Genomic DNA, 17,143 nt, shown 5'->3' with positions numbered 1-17,143 from the left:
GCCAGGTCTAGAGGTAATGTGGGGGAGTGAAGCCGGAGCCCAGGGGAGATTTGGGGTGAACTTGGCTGCAGCCAGGCCGGGCTGGGGGGTTGTCATCTGGGCCCAGCAGCACCCACTGCTGCACAGCCAGCGCAGGGGCTCGGCCCCTAAGAACAGCCACGCTGGGTCAGACCAAAGGTCCATGTAGCCAGCATCCTGTCGGCCGACAGAGGCCATTGCCAGCTGCGCCAGAGGGCGTGAACAGAACAGGTGATCTCTCAGGAGTTACAGAGAAGCAGAAAGATATTCTGTGTTCTGTTCTCTTTCCCTTGTAATGACCCCAGCATCCTGTTTGCCTTTCTGATGGCTGCAGCACAGGGAGCGGCTGTTGTCAGAGAACTGCCCCCGGTGACTCCGGGGTCTCGCTCGTGAGTGTTTGTACCTAAGTTAGCCCCCATCGTTTGTATGTGTACGTGGGGTTATTTTTCCCGTGTGCGCGCCTTTGCGTTCACCGACATTACGTTTCATTTGCCGTTTTGTTGCCCAGCGTAGTCCCGTGTTTCTCAACCCGTTTTTTTTTTAAAGTACCCTTTTCCAAAAGAGAGATTTGTAAGTACCCTCAACCTTCTCTCACACATCCCAACAGGCACATGTCGACCACCACTGGAGAAACGTGGTCCTAAGGTCATCGGAGGTCTTGAACCAAGTGCCAGTTGACCTCTCCAAATTACCGTACCCTTTCCAGGAGTCAGATTGGTTTTGCATATCAGCAGGTTACACCTCACGTGAAAAGTACTGCCTTACAAAAACGTGCACAAATTATCACAGAAGGCCACTACTGACAACGTGAAGACTTTCCACCATCTTATCGTCAGGTCCACGAATTGGAGTAGAAATATTTGAGTGGCGCTTCAGCGGAACGTGCATGAAGCAGTGGAAACGAGCCATCGGCTGAATGAACTCTTAAGTTGCATTGGCCTTGGTGGTGGTTGGTACGTAGCCTGTCGTGAAACGGGGCAAATAGCTGGTTGAGATGATGTTCCCCTGGAAGACCTCGCTGTGCCCCCAAGGCGACAAGTACCACCAGTTGGGAAACGGGCTTGGTCTCCTCTGCAAATTTCGACATCTCCCTGGTTCCCCTTTTCCCTTGTCGCTGGTGAACAGGATCCGTCCTGGTGGGCACCCGTGGGGTGCACCCCTCCCCCCACCTTCTGAACTGACCATTTACTCCCACCCTGTGGCAGGGCCAGAAGCCCCATGGCTGCCGCCTGAACCAGGGGCCATGCCCGCAGCCAGAGCCGAGGACGTGCAGCCAGGACCACGTCAAGGCTGAACCCGGAGCTCTTCCCCTCCCACCCCCAGCGCTGGGTTGGGTTCACACCTGGCTCCAGAGTCAGGGAGGGGCTCGTGCTTTGTCCTGCCCCCGCCATTGCCCGGAAAAACGCCGGCTGAGACCGGGGGACGGGGGTGGGGGAGAAGTTGTGCCAGCGTTCCCATTATATCCGGTTCTGACCTGTCCCCTTTGTCCCCTGCAGGCGTTTGCGCCGGCTCTCTGCACCCTTCCGGGGACGGGAGATGGCGGCTGAGGAGCTGGCGGAGGTAGGGGTTCTCCGGGAGCTGCCGGCGGGGGAGGGCCCCTCTTGGGGGGGCAGAGGGGGCGTCTGCAGGTGGGAGGGGACGGGCCAGCCCCACAGTGTGAGAGAACCTGCAGCAGAGCCTCGGGTTCCAGGGGTGGGAATTCCCTGATTTGTAGGACTCCCACACACACCGGGCAGGGCTGGGGCAAGGGAGCAGCCTCTGGCACTGAGCTCCGACCCAACCTGCCAGAGGCCACAGCGAGGCACAAAGAGGCAGAGAGACGCCCGCCCTGGCTCCTGCTGGGGGCTCTGTCTCCCGGGTCAGCCGCTGTGGGCACCGTCGGTGAGTGAGAAATGTCCTCGCTCTGCCAGACGGACGCGCTGTTTTTCTCTGCGTCCCAGCTACGCTGCCGGGCTGGGGCTGGGACAGTGTGCGGAGTCCTTGTCCCCGTCGTTGGCGGGGTTGCAGGTGCTGAGTGTTGGACTTCTGCTCTTGCAGGGGCCAGTGACCTTCGAGGAGGTGGCCGTGTACTTCACCAGGGCCGAGTGGGCGCTGCTGGGCCCCACCCAGAGAGCCCTCTACAGGGCCGTCATGCGTGAGAACTACGAGTCCGTGGCCTCGCTGGGTAAGGAGTCCTGTCCCCGCCGACCTCAGAGGGGGAAATGCGGAGCTGAGCATCCCCATGGCGCGGCCCTGTTCCCACCCCTCTCCGGAGACTCCTGCAGCAGCAGTCTCCGTGCTGCCGAGACTCTGGGAACAGGGCAGGGGAGCAGCACATCACCCAGCCTAACAGCTTCTCTGTGCTAAGGCAGACCTGGGTTAGGCCTCTGTAGGGGCCAGAGGCTGCCTGTTCCTGGCCAGCGTTAGAACACCAGCTCAAGTGCACCCCCCACCCCCGGTCACTTCTACCCCAGCCCTGCTGGTTCCTTCGAGTCGCCGCCTTTGCTCATCCCTGCGTGTGTGGCAGGAGACGTCTGGCGACCCTCGTGGCTAAAGCACGCCCGGGCGCACCTCTGGGCCACGCAGCACGACCTGCCGGCAGCGCTCCCTGTGCCGAGCGCGTGCGCCGCCGTCCCGCTGGCCGGGGCCTCGGTGCGCTGACGGAAACGTGTCCCACACAGGTGGGAAACGCAGGGCCGTCGCTGCGCGCCTGTCTCCGAGTCACGGCCACCGCTCTTCCCAGCCACTGCACCTGGTCCCTCCTCTCTTCCGGCAGCCCTGCAGCCCAGCTGGGGGCCCCGCTAGCAGCAGCTCCCAGTCCTTGCTGAGTGATCCGTTCCACAGCCAGGAGATCACACAGTCCCAGGGTGGGAAGGGACCTCAGGAGGTGATCCAGTCCAGCCCCCTGCGCAAAGCAGGACCAACCCCAGCTACGTCGTCCCAGCCAGGACCTCGTCCAGCCGGGACTTAAACGCCTCCAGGGATGGAGAATCCACCGCCTCTCTAGGCAACGCATTCCAGTGCTGCACCACCCGCCTGGGGAAATAGTTTTTCCTAATATCCAACGTACACCTCTCCCTCTGTAACTTCAGCCCATTGCTCCTTGTTCTGCATCTGACACCACTGAGAACAGCCTCTCGCCCTCCTCTTTAGAGCCCCCCTTCAGGGAGTTGAAGGCTGTGTGATGGAGTGGGGGGAGTGCATGTGTGAGACTCAGGCTGGATGTGTCAGAGACAAGCAGAGCAGCTCCCAGCGGCTAAGGGTGACCCTGGGGCTATAACCTAAGCTGGCAGGTAACACCTCTGCCCTGAACAAAGAGCAGGGAGGAGCCGAGCTGGGTTTGAATCAGAGGGGGCAGTTAGAGGCTGGGGGGAGAGGGAGCTGGAAGGCAGCCAGCCTGGCGAGGGGGAAGCGACACCCCAGAGGGGCACCCCTCTGGCTCCTCTCCCCAGGACGGGTTGGAATGACTGTCTCTGGCTGCTGCACTGACTCTTCTGTGAGAAACTGGGCCTCTGTCGCCTAATAAACTTCCTATTCTACCTGTTGAGTGAGAGTCACTCCTGCCTGCGGATGGGGTGCAGTGCGTGGGGACCCCTAAACCCCATCACAGGCTGCTATTAAATCACCCCTCAGTCTTCTCTTCTGTAAACTAAACAAGCCCCAATCCCTCAGCCTCTCCTCAGAGGTCCTGTGCTCCAGCCCCTGAATCATTTTTTTGCCCTGTGCTGGACCTGCTCCAATGCATCCACATCCTTCCAATACTGAGGGGCCCAGAACTAGATGCAATAGTCCAGATGTGCCCTCTCCAGTGCCGAGCAGGGGGGAATAATCGTTCCCTGGGTCTGCTGGCTGTGGCCAGAGTGCGGCTGGTGGTGGCAGAAGGAGGAGCAGAGTCTCCCCCAATTCGTGCCTATAAGTTGAGGAAATATAGATTGGATCCGTGGACTGTAAGATGGATAGAAAGCTGGTTTGACAATCGGGCCCAAAGGGGCGTGGTCAATGGCTCGGTGTCTGGATGGTGACCGGTTTCAAGCAGAGTGCCCCAGGACTTGGTTTATTAATGACCTGGATGAGGGACTGGATTGCACCCTCAGCAAGTCTGCGGACAACACTAAGCTAGAGGGAGAGGCAGATACGTTGGAGGGTAGGGATAGGATCCGGAGGGACCTGGATAAACTGGAGGACTGGGCCAAAAGAAATCTGACGCGGTTCAACAAGCAGAAGTGCAGAGTCCTGCACCTGGGGCGGAAGAATCCCAAGCATTGTTACAGGCTGGGGACCGACTGGCTCAGCAGCAGTACAATGGAAAGGGACCTGGGGTAATGGTGGATGAAAGGCTGGATATGAGTAAACAGTGTGCCCTTGTAGCCAAGAAAGCTAACTGCATACTGGGGTGCATTAGGAGGAGCATTTTGAGCCGATCTAGAGGAGTGGTTGTTCCTCTTTATTCGGCACTGGTGAGGCCACAGCTGGAATATTGGGTCCAGTTTTGGGCCCCCCAGTATAAAAAGGATGTGGATTTGTTGGAGCAGGTTCAGCGAAGGGCAACAAAAATGATAAAGGGTCTGGAGCACAAGACCTACGAGGAGAGGCTGAGGGATTTGGGCTTGTTTAGTTTACAGAAGAGAAGACTTAGAGGTGATTTAATAGCAGCCTTCAACTTCCTGAACGGGAGCTCTAAAAAGGCGGGTGAGAAACTGTTCTCAGTGGTGTCAGATGGCAGAACAAGGAGTAATGGTCAGAAGTTGAAGAGGGAGGAGGTGTAGGTTGGATATTAGGAAAAACTACTTCCCCAGGCGGGTGGTGAAGCACTGGAATGCATTGCCTAAAGAGGTGGTGGATTCTCCATCCCTGGAGGTTTTGAAGTCCCGGCTGGACGAGGTCCTGGCTGAGATGACTGAGCTGGGGTTCATCCTGCTTTGGGCAGGGGGCTGGACTGGATGACCTCCCGAGGTCCCTTCCTGCCCGGTGATTCTATGATCCTAAAAGGAGTGTGCAAGTGAATTGCTCCTGTGACTTTCTGCTGGCCGGTGTGTGAAGGGAAGTGAAGTGCTCGGTGTGACTGGTTTGGGCACACGAGAGCCCCAGTCTGGGACGGCACGTTGCCCTGTCTCTGAGCACTTCGCTCTGATCTGACCTTCCCAACAGGCCCCCAGACTCCTCCTGTCCTGTGCTGGGAGAGGGCCCAAGGAGGGCCTGACCCCCAGGCCCCAGGAGGCATGGAATGGGGAGAGCAGCTGGAGGAGGGCGTTGGGGGCAGGGTGTCTGTGTGATTGGCAGGGCTAGTGGCTTGTCTGTGCCCTTCCTCGTCTCTCTGAGCGCCACCCTCAGCTGTCAGGCCTCGTTTCTTTCCTGCTCCCGCACACGCCTTGGGCCCGCCTGCGTCAGTGAGTTCCAGGGGACTCCCCTCTGCCTGGAGTCTTCCCTCAGACCTGTGGGACTGCTCTGGATCGTGGTAACCCCTTTGGGTGTGGATCTCTGGCTCTGTGTATTCCCAGTAGACAAGGGCCCCTTGTAAGTACAGTGTCTGGCACCTTTAGCAGCTGGGGAGCTGGCCCCGTAACTTTTCTATTTCCAAACAGGTTCATAGCTCCCCGCCACTCTGGCGACAGGAGAGTGACCAGCCCTGGTGGGCTGCTCAGTTCCTGGCTCCTGTAAGCCCATGGGATCCCGGTTCCCAGCTCCCCTCGAGAGGTGGGAGCATTCGAGTGACGCGTGGGTTGCAGGGAAGCAGCCCCTGCGTCACCCGAGGGTTTACTGTAATAGAACTTTTGTGCCTGACAAACATCCCACGAATCAGGTAATTTCACGTGTGTCGTCTTTCCCCTGAGCGGGGCTTCCCATGTCCAAACCTGCTGCCCTCTCCCAGCGGGGCAAGGGAGAGCGAGATGGGCCCCTGATCTCCAGGAAGGAGAGATCTTGAGCAGCACCTGTGCAGGTGAGGGGACATTAAACTGGCTGTGCCTGAAGGAGACAGCTGGGATTCCCACCAAAGACCCTGAGAGCTCTCTGGGTTGAGGATTGCCCCATCTGATGTCCTAAGCCTCAGGGCAGATGCTGCTTGCAGCTTCCTCCCCGGGCGTGGAAACGAGCAGAAAAACCTGCAGTTAATCACAGGGTTCTAAAAATGTGCTGTGTTGAACTGCAGATTTAACAGTGCTGTTGTTAGTAGCCAATTAAAAGTCTTATAAATATTTTGGACGCTCTTTTCCCCTACGTTTTCTTACCTGTTGCTCTCCGTTACCGCACAGAATGCAGCGTGTGCCGTTTCTCACCTTATGTTACTTTAGTTACCAATGTTTGCCTCATCAAAAAGAGCGCTGACGCCCAAAGAGGTGAACGGGTGTTTTGCATCTGTGGCACTTGTGGGACCCGGCCTCCCCAGGCGCCACAGAGGTAGAACTAGGACAGGTTTGTGAGGCACCTGAAGAGAAGCCTGTGGAAGAGGTGGCATTTGCTGAGTAGGATTATCCTATCTGCACGGATCGTTTTTACAGTGGGGGCTAGGATCTCTGACTCTGCACCCGTGTCTGAAATCGGCTTACGCTGGGTAATGCTCACACCTTCTGTCTCAGGTAACACAATGAAATAGCTACATATCGCTGATGGCCCTCAGGAGAGACAATGGACCATGGAAGGGCTCAATCATCGTCAGTAACAACCGTGGGCTCAGCGCCCGTTGGTGCCCAGTGCCTCCCTCGCCATTTCCTTCCATCTTGCCCTGTCCAGTGCAGAGTGGCTTAGCTTCTGTAGGTGAGCTCCTTCCCCATCTACTACATCATCTGCCCGCTCGCCAGGGGCTCTGCCTCTCCTATTCGAACCGTCCATTATGTCGAATACCAGGGTCTGGATTCTTCATTCTGCAGCTGTGCCCGAATCGCTGTAACTTCCATTGTACAACCTTCTGCAGCAGGTTCTCTTTTGGCTGCATCTTCCTGTAGAATTCCTCACAGGTGGCCTTCTGCACCCATCCTATTCCCAGAACCTTTCTGTAACAACTCTTCTTGCACGACAATATCCCTCTCTTCAAGTCTCCCGTTATCGCTCACGGCCGTACAGCACGCTGCTGCATACGCACGTTTTCAAGCCGCTCAGCGTTGTGATCTCCTCCTTTTCCAGATCTGATCCGTCGCCTTCAAACTCGCCCTTGGTTTCACTCTTCTAGTCGCTGTTTCCTTCTTACAGTCTCTATCGCATGCCACGTTGCTCCCCAGATACGGGAACTTCTCTGTTCTCTAGGTCAATCCCGTCTGCACTGATCTTTCCCCCCGTTTCCCTCCAAGTACCATTGTTTTTGTTTTATCGACGTTCATAATCGGTCCACACCGCTTCCCTTCCTCGTTTAGCACCTGCACCATTCTCGCTAACTTCGCCTCATCTTCCTTGATGACAACACTATCATCCGTGAACCTCAAGGTGTTAATTCTCATCCCGGGTACCGATAACGGAAGGGTTTAGCCTTCCTAGAAACTAAATTAGCCTCCCACAAACATTTCAGCCAGCCTGTCGGTAATGACCACCGTGGGCCAGCAATGTATGCAAGGTCGTGTGACGACACCACTTGATACAGGTTCTTCCTCATCATCAACAACTGTGGGCTCAGCGCCTGTTGGTGTCTGATTCCTCCCTCACCGTTTCCTTCCATTTCTCCCTGGCCAGTGCAGAGTGGCTTAGTTTCTGTAGATGAGCTCCGCCCCAATCTACCGTATCATCTACCCGCTCTCTGGGGGCTCTGCGTCTCCTCTTCAGGCTGCCCATTGTGCAGACGTGGCCGAATAGCTGTAGCTTCCGTTGCGGGTTGAACCTCTCTAATCTGGTACCCAGTGCCGGGTGAGAGAACTTGCTGAACTGTGGGAGGTCAGAGTTGTCTAGCAGCATTTTCAGCCCTTCCACCGCTGTGGGGCTCTGAGAAGACAGTTAGGGGTAGACTACAGTGAAGTGACAGGACAGGACAGAACGCTGAGAGCCGGGACTGGTGGCTGCAAAGGAACTTTACGGGCCCCCGGGAAACTTGGCCACACCCGTGATAAGTGGTCACCTGGCTGACTAAAATCCTGCTGGCTTACAGGTATTGCAGGGTGAGAGCGTACTGGACTGGAGAGGTTCAGCCTGTCACATCTGTGCCTTAAGAGTCTCCAAACCTGCTTGTATCCTCAGGGTAAGAAACTGCTAATTCACATCCTGCCTGTCTAGGACACGAGGCTTGACTTGTGGCTTTGCTTATCTGCTGCGTAATCTGCTTTGATCTGTTTGGTCCCACTTACAGTCACTGAAAGTCTCCCTCTGTGGTTATTAAACTTGTTTTATGCCTAGCGTCTGGGAAAATCTCAGTGGGGTGAACAAAGGCTGTTGGGTATGTCCCCCATGTGGAGAAGAAAGCGACCCATGTGAATGAGCTTGGGTTCTGCAGCTCCCGGTTCACTGCGAGGCTGGGGAGCTGGGAAGTTGGCTGTTGTCTTCTCTCTGTCCCTCAGTGGCTTAGGCAGAGCACTGCTCAAGGGCGGCGGGATGGGGGGTGTAAAAGGGCCTGCAGGGACCAGGTGACTCACCAGCAGAGCCCTGCAACAGAATCCAGCCCCCTGAATGGTTACAGGGCAAAAAACTGTTGCCGCAGCTCCCAGACGACCTGCAGAGGGTGACCTCGCATCACACCTTGCAACAGCAGCTCCATGCAAATGCCTGTGCCGGCTTACAGGGGGCATAACTTCCAGTGCGCCTACACAAACCTGTCTGTCTTGGCTGACCAAGAAGTAGGGCTGAAAGGACCGGGAGGTTCGAAAGGTCTGTCGTGTTCTGGCTCAGGGTGCCATTACTAAAGAGACAACGCGCACGCCAGCTGCAGCTTCCCCAGAGAGAGAATTCCCCACGGCTCTTGGGCGAGATGAACTGAAATAGATGAGTCCTTTTTTTTTCGCAGCACAGGTCAGTTTTCTTACAAAAACCTACCAAGCGAACACTGTGCCCTGGGTGTCTTCATCCCTGAATCAGTGGGGCAACAACTCGTGTGTTACCGGTGGTGTAATTTAATGCGTAGTAGATCTGAAAATACAGGAAAAAATAAACCATTCAAATGCTCGATGTGCATTTAAACTGGCCTGCTGCTGCTTAACAGTGGGATTAAAGCTTCAACCAGTCGTGAGTATTTTTCAATTGAGTCAATTTGTTTGGCGTTAATCACTTGACTGAGCTGCAATTACTTGACAGTTGTACGTTCCGGGACCCTAACTCCTGGCAGTAACTCCTTCTCCTGCAGTATTTCGGTGGGAACCGGATGCAGAATCCCGCCCCCCCATTGCGGGGGGAGATTTCAGGGGGACTCACTCCCATGTTGTCCCCCTCCAGTTGTACTCCCAGTTCTCCTCTGAGGTTTTTCTCTCTCTCTGTCCCGGCAGGTGCTGGGGTGGTGCGTGAGACCAGGGAGCAGAACCCTCAGAAGGACAGGGCGTTGTTTCCGAGGATCAGTGGCAGCTGTGATCAGGGAGAAGCCCACGGGAGCCCAGCGAAGCACCAGCGAAACCAGGCGAAGGAGGAAGTTGGTAAATCGGTTGGGGATCAGGAAACTCGCGGGGGCCTAAAAGAAGCCACCCCCCGGCTGTGCCTCCCCGCGGAAGGGAGGGGTCACACTTGCACAGAGTGTGGGAAGACGTTCAGCAGGGGCTCGCACCTGCTGAGACACCAGCGGATCCACACAGGGGAGAGACCCTACGCATGCTGGGAGTGCGGGAAAACCTTTGCCCGGAGCTCCACCCTGGTGAACCATCGGCGGATTCACACGGGGGAGAAGCCCCACGAGTGCCGGCGGTGTGGGAAAGCCTTTGCGGAGCGCCCCAACCTCCTCAACCACCAGCGGATCCACACGGGGGAGAGACCCTATGCGTGCTGGGAGTGCGGGAGGAGTTTCAGCCACAGCTCCCACCTGGTCCGACATCAGAGGACCCACAGCGGGGCGAGACCCCACCCCTGCCGCCAGTGCGGGAAAACCTTCACTGAGCGCTCGAACCTTGTGCAGCACCAGCGCACCCACACGGGGGAGAAGCCCCACCAGTGCCGGGAGTGCGGGAAGTGCTTCGGTCGGTGCTCGACCCTCGTGAAACACCAGCGCACCCACACGGGGGAGCGGCCCTACCAGTGCAGCGTGTGCGGGAGGGCATTCGCTCGCCGCTCGCACCTGCTGCGACACAGGAGGATCCACACCAGGGAGAGGCCCTACCAGTGCCCGGAGTGCGGGAAGTTCTTCCGCCAGAGCTCAGCCCGCGTGTGTCACCAGAGGTGCTGTCCGGGGGTTGCCACCTCGGAGGGGCTGGTCGAGGACTGAGAAATGGGCTTGTTTCCCCACACACCAACTTTTGAGGCAGGGTTTGGGTCATAGAATCCCAGGGCGGGACGGGACCTCAGGAGGTCGTCTAGTCCAGCCCCCTGCCCAAGCCAGGATCAACCCCCACTAAATCACCCGAGCCAGGACTTAAAAACCTCGAGGGATGGAGATCCCACCACCGCTCTAGGCAACGCCTTCCAGTGCTGCGCCACCCGCCTGGGGAAGTAGCTCTTCCTAATAGCCACCCTACACCTCCTCCCTCTGTCACGTCAGCCCATTGCTCCTTGTTCTGCCATCCGTCACCTCTGAGAACAGCCTCTCAATACGCAATACTCCAGGTGTGGCCTCACCAGAGATGAGCAGAAGGGAATAACAACTTCTCTAGAGCTTCTGGAAATGCTGCTCCTAATAAAAGGAAATTTTTCTTCACACAGTGCACAGTCAACCTGTGGAACTCCTTGCCCGAGGAGGCTGTGAAGGCCAGGACTCTATTAGGGTTTAAAAAAGAGCTTGATAAATTTTTGCAGGTTAGGTCCATAAATGGCTATTAGCCAGGGATAAAGTATGGTGCCCTAGCCTTCATAACAAGGGCAGGAGATGGATGGCAGGAGATAAATCACTTGATCATTGTCTTCTGTTCTCCTTCTCTGGGGCACCTGGCATTGGCCACCGTCGGCAGATGGGATGCTGGGCTTGATGGACCTTTGGTCTGACCCAGTATGGCCATTCTTATGTTCTTATGTCCTTTCTGCTGTACTGCTACTTAGCCAGTCGGTCCCCAGTCTGTACATGCGACGTGTGTCCTTGTTGAACCTCATCATTTCTTTTGGCCTAGTCCTCCAATTTGTCCAAGTCACTCTGGACTCTGTCCCTACTCTCCAAAATATCATATCTACCTCTCCCCACATCTGCAAATTTGCTGAGAGTACAACCCAGTCCCTCCTCCCGGTCATGAATAAAGATGTTGAACAGCACCAGCCCTACAACAGATCCTTGGGGCGCTCCACTTGAAACTGACTGCCAACCAGACATTGAGCACAACTCCTTGGGCCCGATTGTCTAGCCACCTGTCTGTCCATTTTACAGTCCATGTATTCAATCCATAGTTCCTTAACTTGTGGGCAAAAATATCGTGGGAGACTGTATCAAAAGCTTTGTTAAAGTCAAGGTATATCACACCCATTGACTTCCCCATGTCCACAGAGCTTGTTACCTCGTCATAGAAGCTAATCAGACTGGTCAGGCAGTACTTGCCCCTGGTGAATCCATGTTGACTACTCTTGATCAGTTTCCCCTCTTCCAAGAGCTGTGAAATAGATTCCTTGAGGATTTCCTCCATGATATTTCCAGGGACTGAGGTAAGGCTGACTGGTCTATAGTTCCCTGGATTGTCCTCCTTTCCTTTTTCCAGGCATCCTGAACCTCTCCTGATCTCCACGAGTTTTCAAAGATTATGGCCAAAGGCTCTGCAATGACATCTGCCAGTTTCCTCAGTACCCTGAGATGAATTAAATCTGGACCCGTGGATTTGTGTGCACCTAGCTTTTCTATGTAGCTCTTAACCTGTTCTTTCCCCACCGAGGGCTGCCCACCTCTTTCCCATGCTACATTGCCTAGTGTCATAGTCTGGGAGTTGACCTTGTCTGTGAAGACAGGGGCAAAAAAAAAAAAATTGAATACTTCAGCCCTTCCCTACATCCATCTGTCACCGAGTTACCTCCCTCATCCAGTAATGGCCTCACCCCTCCCTGATAACCCTGTTATTGTTAACACGCCTGTAGAAACCCTTCTTGTTGCCCTTCACATTCCTTGATAGCTGCTGTTCCAATTGTGCTTTTGCTTTCCTGGTTACTGCCCGGCATTCTCCAGCCATATATTTATACTCCTATGTCAACTGTCCACGTTTCCACTTCATACACGCATCCTTTTGAATTTTAGCTCGCCAAGGATTTCCCTGTTAAGCCAAGCTGGTTGCCTGCCATATTTGCTTTTCTTACTGTGCATCGGGATGGTTTGTTTCTGTGCCCTCAGTAAGACTTCTTTAAAGTACTGCCAGTTCTGAACTCCTTTTCCCTTCATATTAGCTTCCCAGGGGATCCTGCCCATCAGTTCTCTCAGGGAGCTGAAGTTTGCTCTTTTGAAATCAAGGGTCTGTATGTTACTGCTCACCTTTCTTCCTTTTGTCCGATCCTGAAATCTACCATCTCATGGTCACTGCAGTCCAGGTTGCCACCCACTTTTTTTCTCCTACTAGTTTCTCCCTGTTTGTGAGCAGTAGCTCAAGCTGTGCACGGCCCCGGTCGGTTCCTTCAGCACTTGTACCAGCAAGTTAGCCCCAACAAATGTCCAGATGATTAAAGTCTCCCATGAGAACCAGGGACTGTGATCTGGACACTTCTCTTAGTTGTCTGAAGAAATCCTCGTCCTTCTCATCTCCCTGATCTGGGGGTCTGTAGCAGACACCAACCGCAACATCACTTCAGTTCCTTCTGACTCTGAGCTTAACCCAAAGACACTCAACTGGCTTTTCTCCCTCCTTATGCTGGAGCTCTGAGCAATCACACTGCTCCCTCACTTAGAGCTCAACTCCTCCTCCTTTTCTCCCTGCCCGTCCTTTGTAAACAGTTTATAACCTTTCCATGACACCATGCTCCAGTTATGTAAATCATCCCACTAAGTCTCCACTATTCCATCCACCTTAGACTCCTTTGACTGTGCCGGGGCCTCTAATTCTTCCTGTTTGTTTCCCAGGTTTCTTGCATTTGTGTACAAACGCCTTAGATAATTAGCTGATTGGCCCACTCTCTCCTTTCAAAACGGGTTCTCCTTTGTTTTTCCTTCATCCTTCCCACCTACGTCAGGGCTCGTCACCATTCACCGACAAACCTAGTTTAAAGCCCTCCTCACTAGGTTTGCAAGCCTTCCCGCACAGGTGCTCTTCCCTCTCTTCGTTGGGTGGGTCCCGTCACTTCCTAGCAATCCTGGTTCCCAAACGGACTCCCAGGGTCGAAGGAACCAAATCCCTCTCTCCGACGCCACCTGCGCTGCCATGCGTTTACCTCCACGATTTGACAGGCGCTGCCTGGACCCCTTCCTTCAACTGGGAGGATGGACAAGAACACCACTTGCCCTCCATGCGCCTTGATCATCCTTCTCAGAGTTACGTAATCTGCAGGGATCTGCTGAAGGTCGTTCTTTGCTCTGCCGTTGGCTACTACAAGGAGAAGCAGGACAGGGGGGTAATAATCCGCAGGTTTGGGGATTTTTGGAAGTCTCTCTGTCGCACCCTGGAGTCTAGCTCTGGGTAAGCAGACGACTTCCTGAGATTGCAGGTCTGGACAGCAGGTGGAAGACTCAGTCTCTCTTAGGAGAGAGTCCCCAGCCATCACCACTCATCGTCGTCTCTTGGGGGCGGTGCTCGTAGAATTGCCATCCCTGAAACTACTCAACCCAGGCCTTCCAGCTGGGGGGTGGTCATCTGATCCCTTCTGTGAGAGGTCTCTGCCGCACCGTTCTCCACCGTATCGCCCGTGCAGAAAGCCTGAAAGCGGCTGCTCACCTCCAGCGGAATAGGCGATACCTGAATTGGCTTTCTTCTCCTGGAGGGTACATGCTTCCAGATTTCTTCCTCCGTTTGTCCTGCCCTCACTGGCTGCTCCACCAGCTGTGCCTGCAGGACTAAAAGCTGCCTTCTGTCAAGGCCATCTTCACCTGCGCTGATGGACTGTAGGGTTGGTATTTGCACCTCAATTCCTTGAAACTTTTCTTCCAAGCGGGCGACCAGCTTCCCCTTGGTGCATGCGAAATCTCGTCTGTCTTCCAGGAGGAAGACAAACATGGTACACGCTGTGCAGGTCACAGCAGCTGACCTATCACTGCCCTCTTTTCTCCCTTCTGCGAGTTCCCGGAGATGGGTTTTACTGCTGCCTCGCAGGGCAGGAGGGGAACAGAACGGTAAGAAAAAGAGCCCAGTTGGTACTGGGCTCCCCCCAGGGCGAACTCCCAGTTGGTTGCACCGCATTCGCTGTGGCTGCCTCTTTATAAGGCTGCTGGCTGGGCCTGGCTCCAAGCCAGTCAGCCCTTGAAGTCCCACCCGCAACAAAGCACTCCCAGTTCACGGTTTTCAGGCTGCCTCTCCTGTCCAAGGACAGAAGAGTTTGAACAGGTGGGGAGCATCTGGTGTCACTGCCCGCCCCGCCCCGCCTCCTTGCCTTTCTCACTTCCCCAGGAGCAGGCTCCAGCCTTGGGGCTCCCCTCCCTGCAGCACTAGGATCTAGGGACCCAACAGGGTGGGCAAATTACAGAAAAACAGCAGGGGGTTCCCCCGACTCCCACCATTCGGAGGTTTCAAACTCGAGAAGTGCTCTGAAATCTGTTCCTCTGGTCACTCGGAAATCTGCCTCCCGCAGACACAGAGCAGCACTAAGCGGTCCCAACGTGAGGTCCTTTGACCTAGCCTGAGTAACAGACTGCTCGCCAACATCTGTTTCCTTCTGGTCTGTAAAACAGAGAGCGAGGTATTGAGTGTGTTTGGATCAGGGTTCGGCCACCACACTAGCCAGAATCGCCTTTTTTTTTTTCTTTAATTCAGTGGAAAGCTCAATAATTCAAGAGCTGCAGTGCGTGTGAGTACGAGTCGGGCCTTAACAAATAATGTCACCCTGTACTTTCTGTAACCCCTGTTTTAAGAACTGCACGCATGCAGGCTACATCTACACTACAGCAATCTTTCGAAATAAGTTCTTCCGGAAGATATATGCTGAAAAATCTTTTGTAAGAGCGAATCCACAGAGGCGAAAGTGAATTGAAAAAAACCAGTCTGCTCTTGTGAGAGTGAGGGGCCACACAGCCCCCGCTCTTTTGAAAGAATGAGCCAGGGATCAAAACTCCTGGGGCTGTGAGGACTGCTCTTCCGAAAAAAGGGCCCCCAGGAGGCCTGCACGTTTTTTTCCTGAAAGAATGGTTTGGAGAAGAGCACACATCCTCATCTGGTAGGGGAAGAGGGCTGCCGGAAGAAGTGCCACGTTCTACTCCTCTAATATCAAAAGCCTGCACTCTGTGCGTAGAGGTGCTGCAGGATTTTTCGAAAGTGACCCGTTTTGTTTTGTTTTTCTGAAAAAAAGTTGCTGTCATAGACATAACCACAATGATTTGTAAGGCGAGACGTGTCTATTGCGGGACAGTGAGGGGTTAGCAAGAGTAATCAGTTGTGTGGTTTTTTTTTTTTGTTTTTTTTTTGGGGGTTTTTTTTAAACTTTGCAGTTATAGCAGCAGCAGCCCCAAAGAAACCCTCAGAGTTGCATGCTCAGGTTACAGACCCCTGGTTTGGATGAATCACAGGCAAATTTCATTGACACAGATGGTGTGAACTCACCTGAGTGATAGTTCACATAACAGCGGCCAGACCAGGGCCGACCAAAGGTCCACCAAGCCAGGTACCCTCTCTTCCAACAGGCTGATGCCAGGGCTCTGTTTTGAACCCTGTTAATGTCCTGGTTTTCACAGTCTCCTATGACACAGAATCATAGACTCCTAGGCCTGGAAGGGACCTCAGGAGACCACTGAGTCAAGCCCCCTGCCCAAAGCAGAACCAACCCCAACTAAATCATCCCAGCCAGAACTTAAAAACCTCTAGGGATGGAGAATCCACCACCTCCCTTGGCAACGCATTCCAGTGGTTCACCTCCCGCCTGGTCAAGTGGTTCTTCCTAACAAAAGTCATAACTAGGGGAACCCCAAGCACACACCGACTAGGCAAAAGGAACAATAACGGACCCCTCTGACACCCCAACTAGGCAAAAGGAGTTGTGGAAGAGGTGTCAAGAAAGTGCTGCAATAGGAGAGTTATGGGGGGCAATTTGATATCAATGGAATTGTAATCAGTGTCCCAAACTCCCACCCCTGACACCAGCAAACACCCAGCCCTGCTTTCCTCAGACACCCCAAACTCCCACCCCTGACACCAGCAAACACCCAGCCCTGCTTTCCTCACACACCCCAAACTCCTACCCGACACCAGCAAACACCCAGCCCTGCTTTCCTCATACACCCCAAAGTCCCAACCCCGACACCAGCAAACACCCAGCCCTGCTTTCCTCACACCCCCCAAACTCCCACCTCTGACACCCGTGAACACCCAGCCCTGCTTTCCTCAGACACCCCAAACTCCCACCTCTGACACCAGCAAACACCCAGCCCTGCTTTCCTCACACACCCCAAACTCCTACCCGACACCAGCAAACACCCAGCCCTGCTTTCCTCATACACCCCAAAGTCCCAACCCCGACACCAGCAAACACCCAGCCCTGCTTTCCTCACACCCCCCAAACTCCCACCTCTGACACCCGTGAACACCCAGCCCTGCTTTCCTCAGACACCCCAAACTCCCACCTCTGACACCAGCAAACACCCAGCCCTGCTTTCCTCATACACCCCAAACTCCCACCCCTGACACCAGCAAACACCCAGCCCTGCTTTCCTCATAGACACCCCAAACTCCCACCTCTGACACCCGTGAACACCCAGCCCTGCTTTCCTCACAGACACCCCAAACTCCCACCCCTGACACCAGCAAACACCCAGCCCTGCTTTCCTCACACGCCCCAAACTCCCACCCCTGACACCAGCAAACACCCAGCCCTGCTTTCCTCATAGACACCCCAAACTCCCACCTCTGACACCCGTGAACACCCAGCCCTGCTTTCCTCACACCCCCCAAACACCCAGCCCTGCTTTCCTCACAGACACCCCAAACTCCCACCCCTGACACCAGCAAACACCCAGCCCTGCTTTCCTCACACCCCCCAAACTCCCACCTCTGACACCCGTGAA

General features: G+C 54.8%; 1 protein-coding gene across 1 annotated transcript in view; it reads left to right on the top strand.

The window, feature by feature from the left end:
- The window catches only part of LOC142005156 (uncharacterized), a 74,169-nt gene that overhangs the window by 37,032 nt on the left and 19,994 nt on the right, over positions 1-17,143 (top strand). The window contains exons 13-16 of the mRNA XM_074982844.1: positions 895-971; positions 1,515-1,578; positions 2,056-2,182; positions 9,390-10,300. Coding sequence (XP_074838945.1) covers positions 895-971; positions 1,515-1,578; positions 2,056-2,182; positions 9,390-10,300 — 1,179 coding nt within the window. The remainder of the gene's footprint in view (positions 1-894; positions 972-1,514; positions 1,579-2,055; positions 2,183-9,389; positions 10,301-17,143) is intronic.

Source organism: Carettochelys insculpta, chromosome 33 (assembly GCF_033958435.1).
Source record: "Carettochelys insculpta isolate YL-2023 chromosome 33, ASM3395843v1, whole genome shotgun sequence".
Classification (NCBI taxonomy): domain Eukaryota; kingdom Metazoa; phylum Chordata; order Testudines; family Carettochelyidae; genus Carettochelys; species Carettochelys insculpta.
Note: the sequence above shows the minus strand (reverse complement) of the source record. Positions and strands in the feature narration are given on the sequence as shown.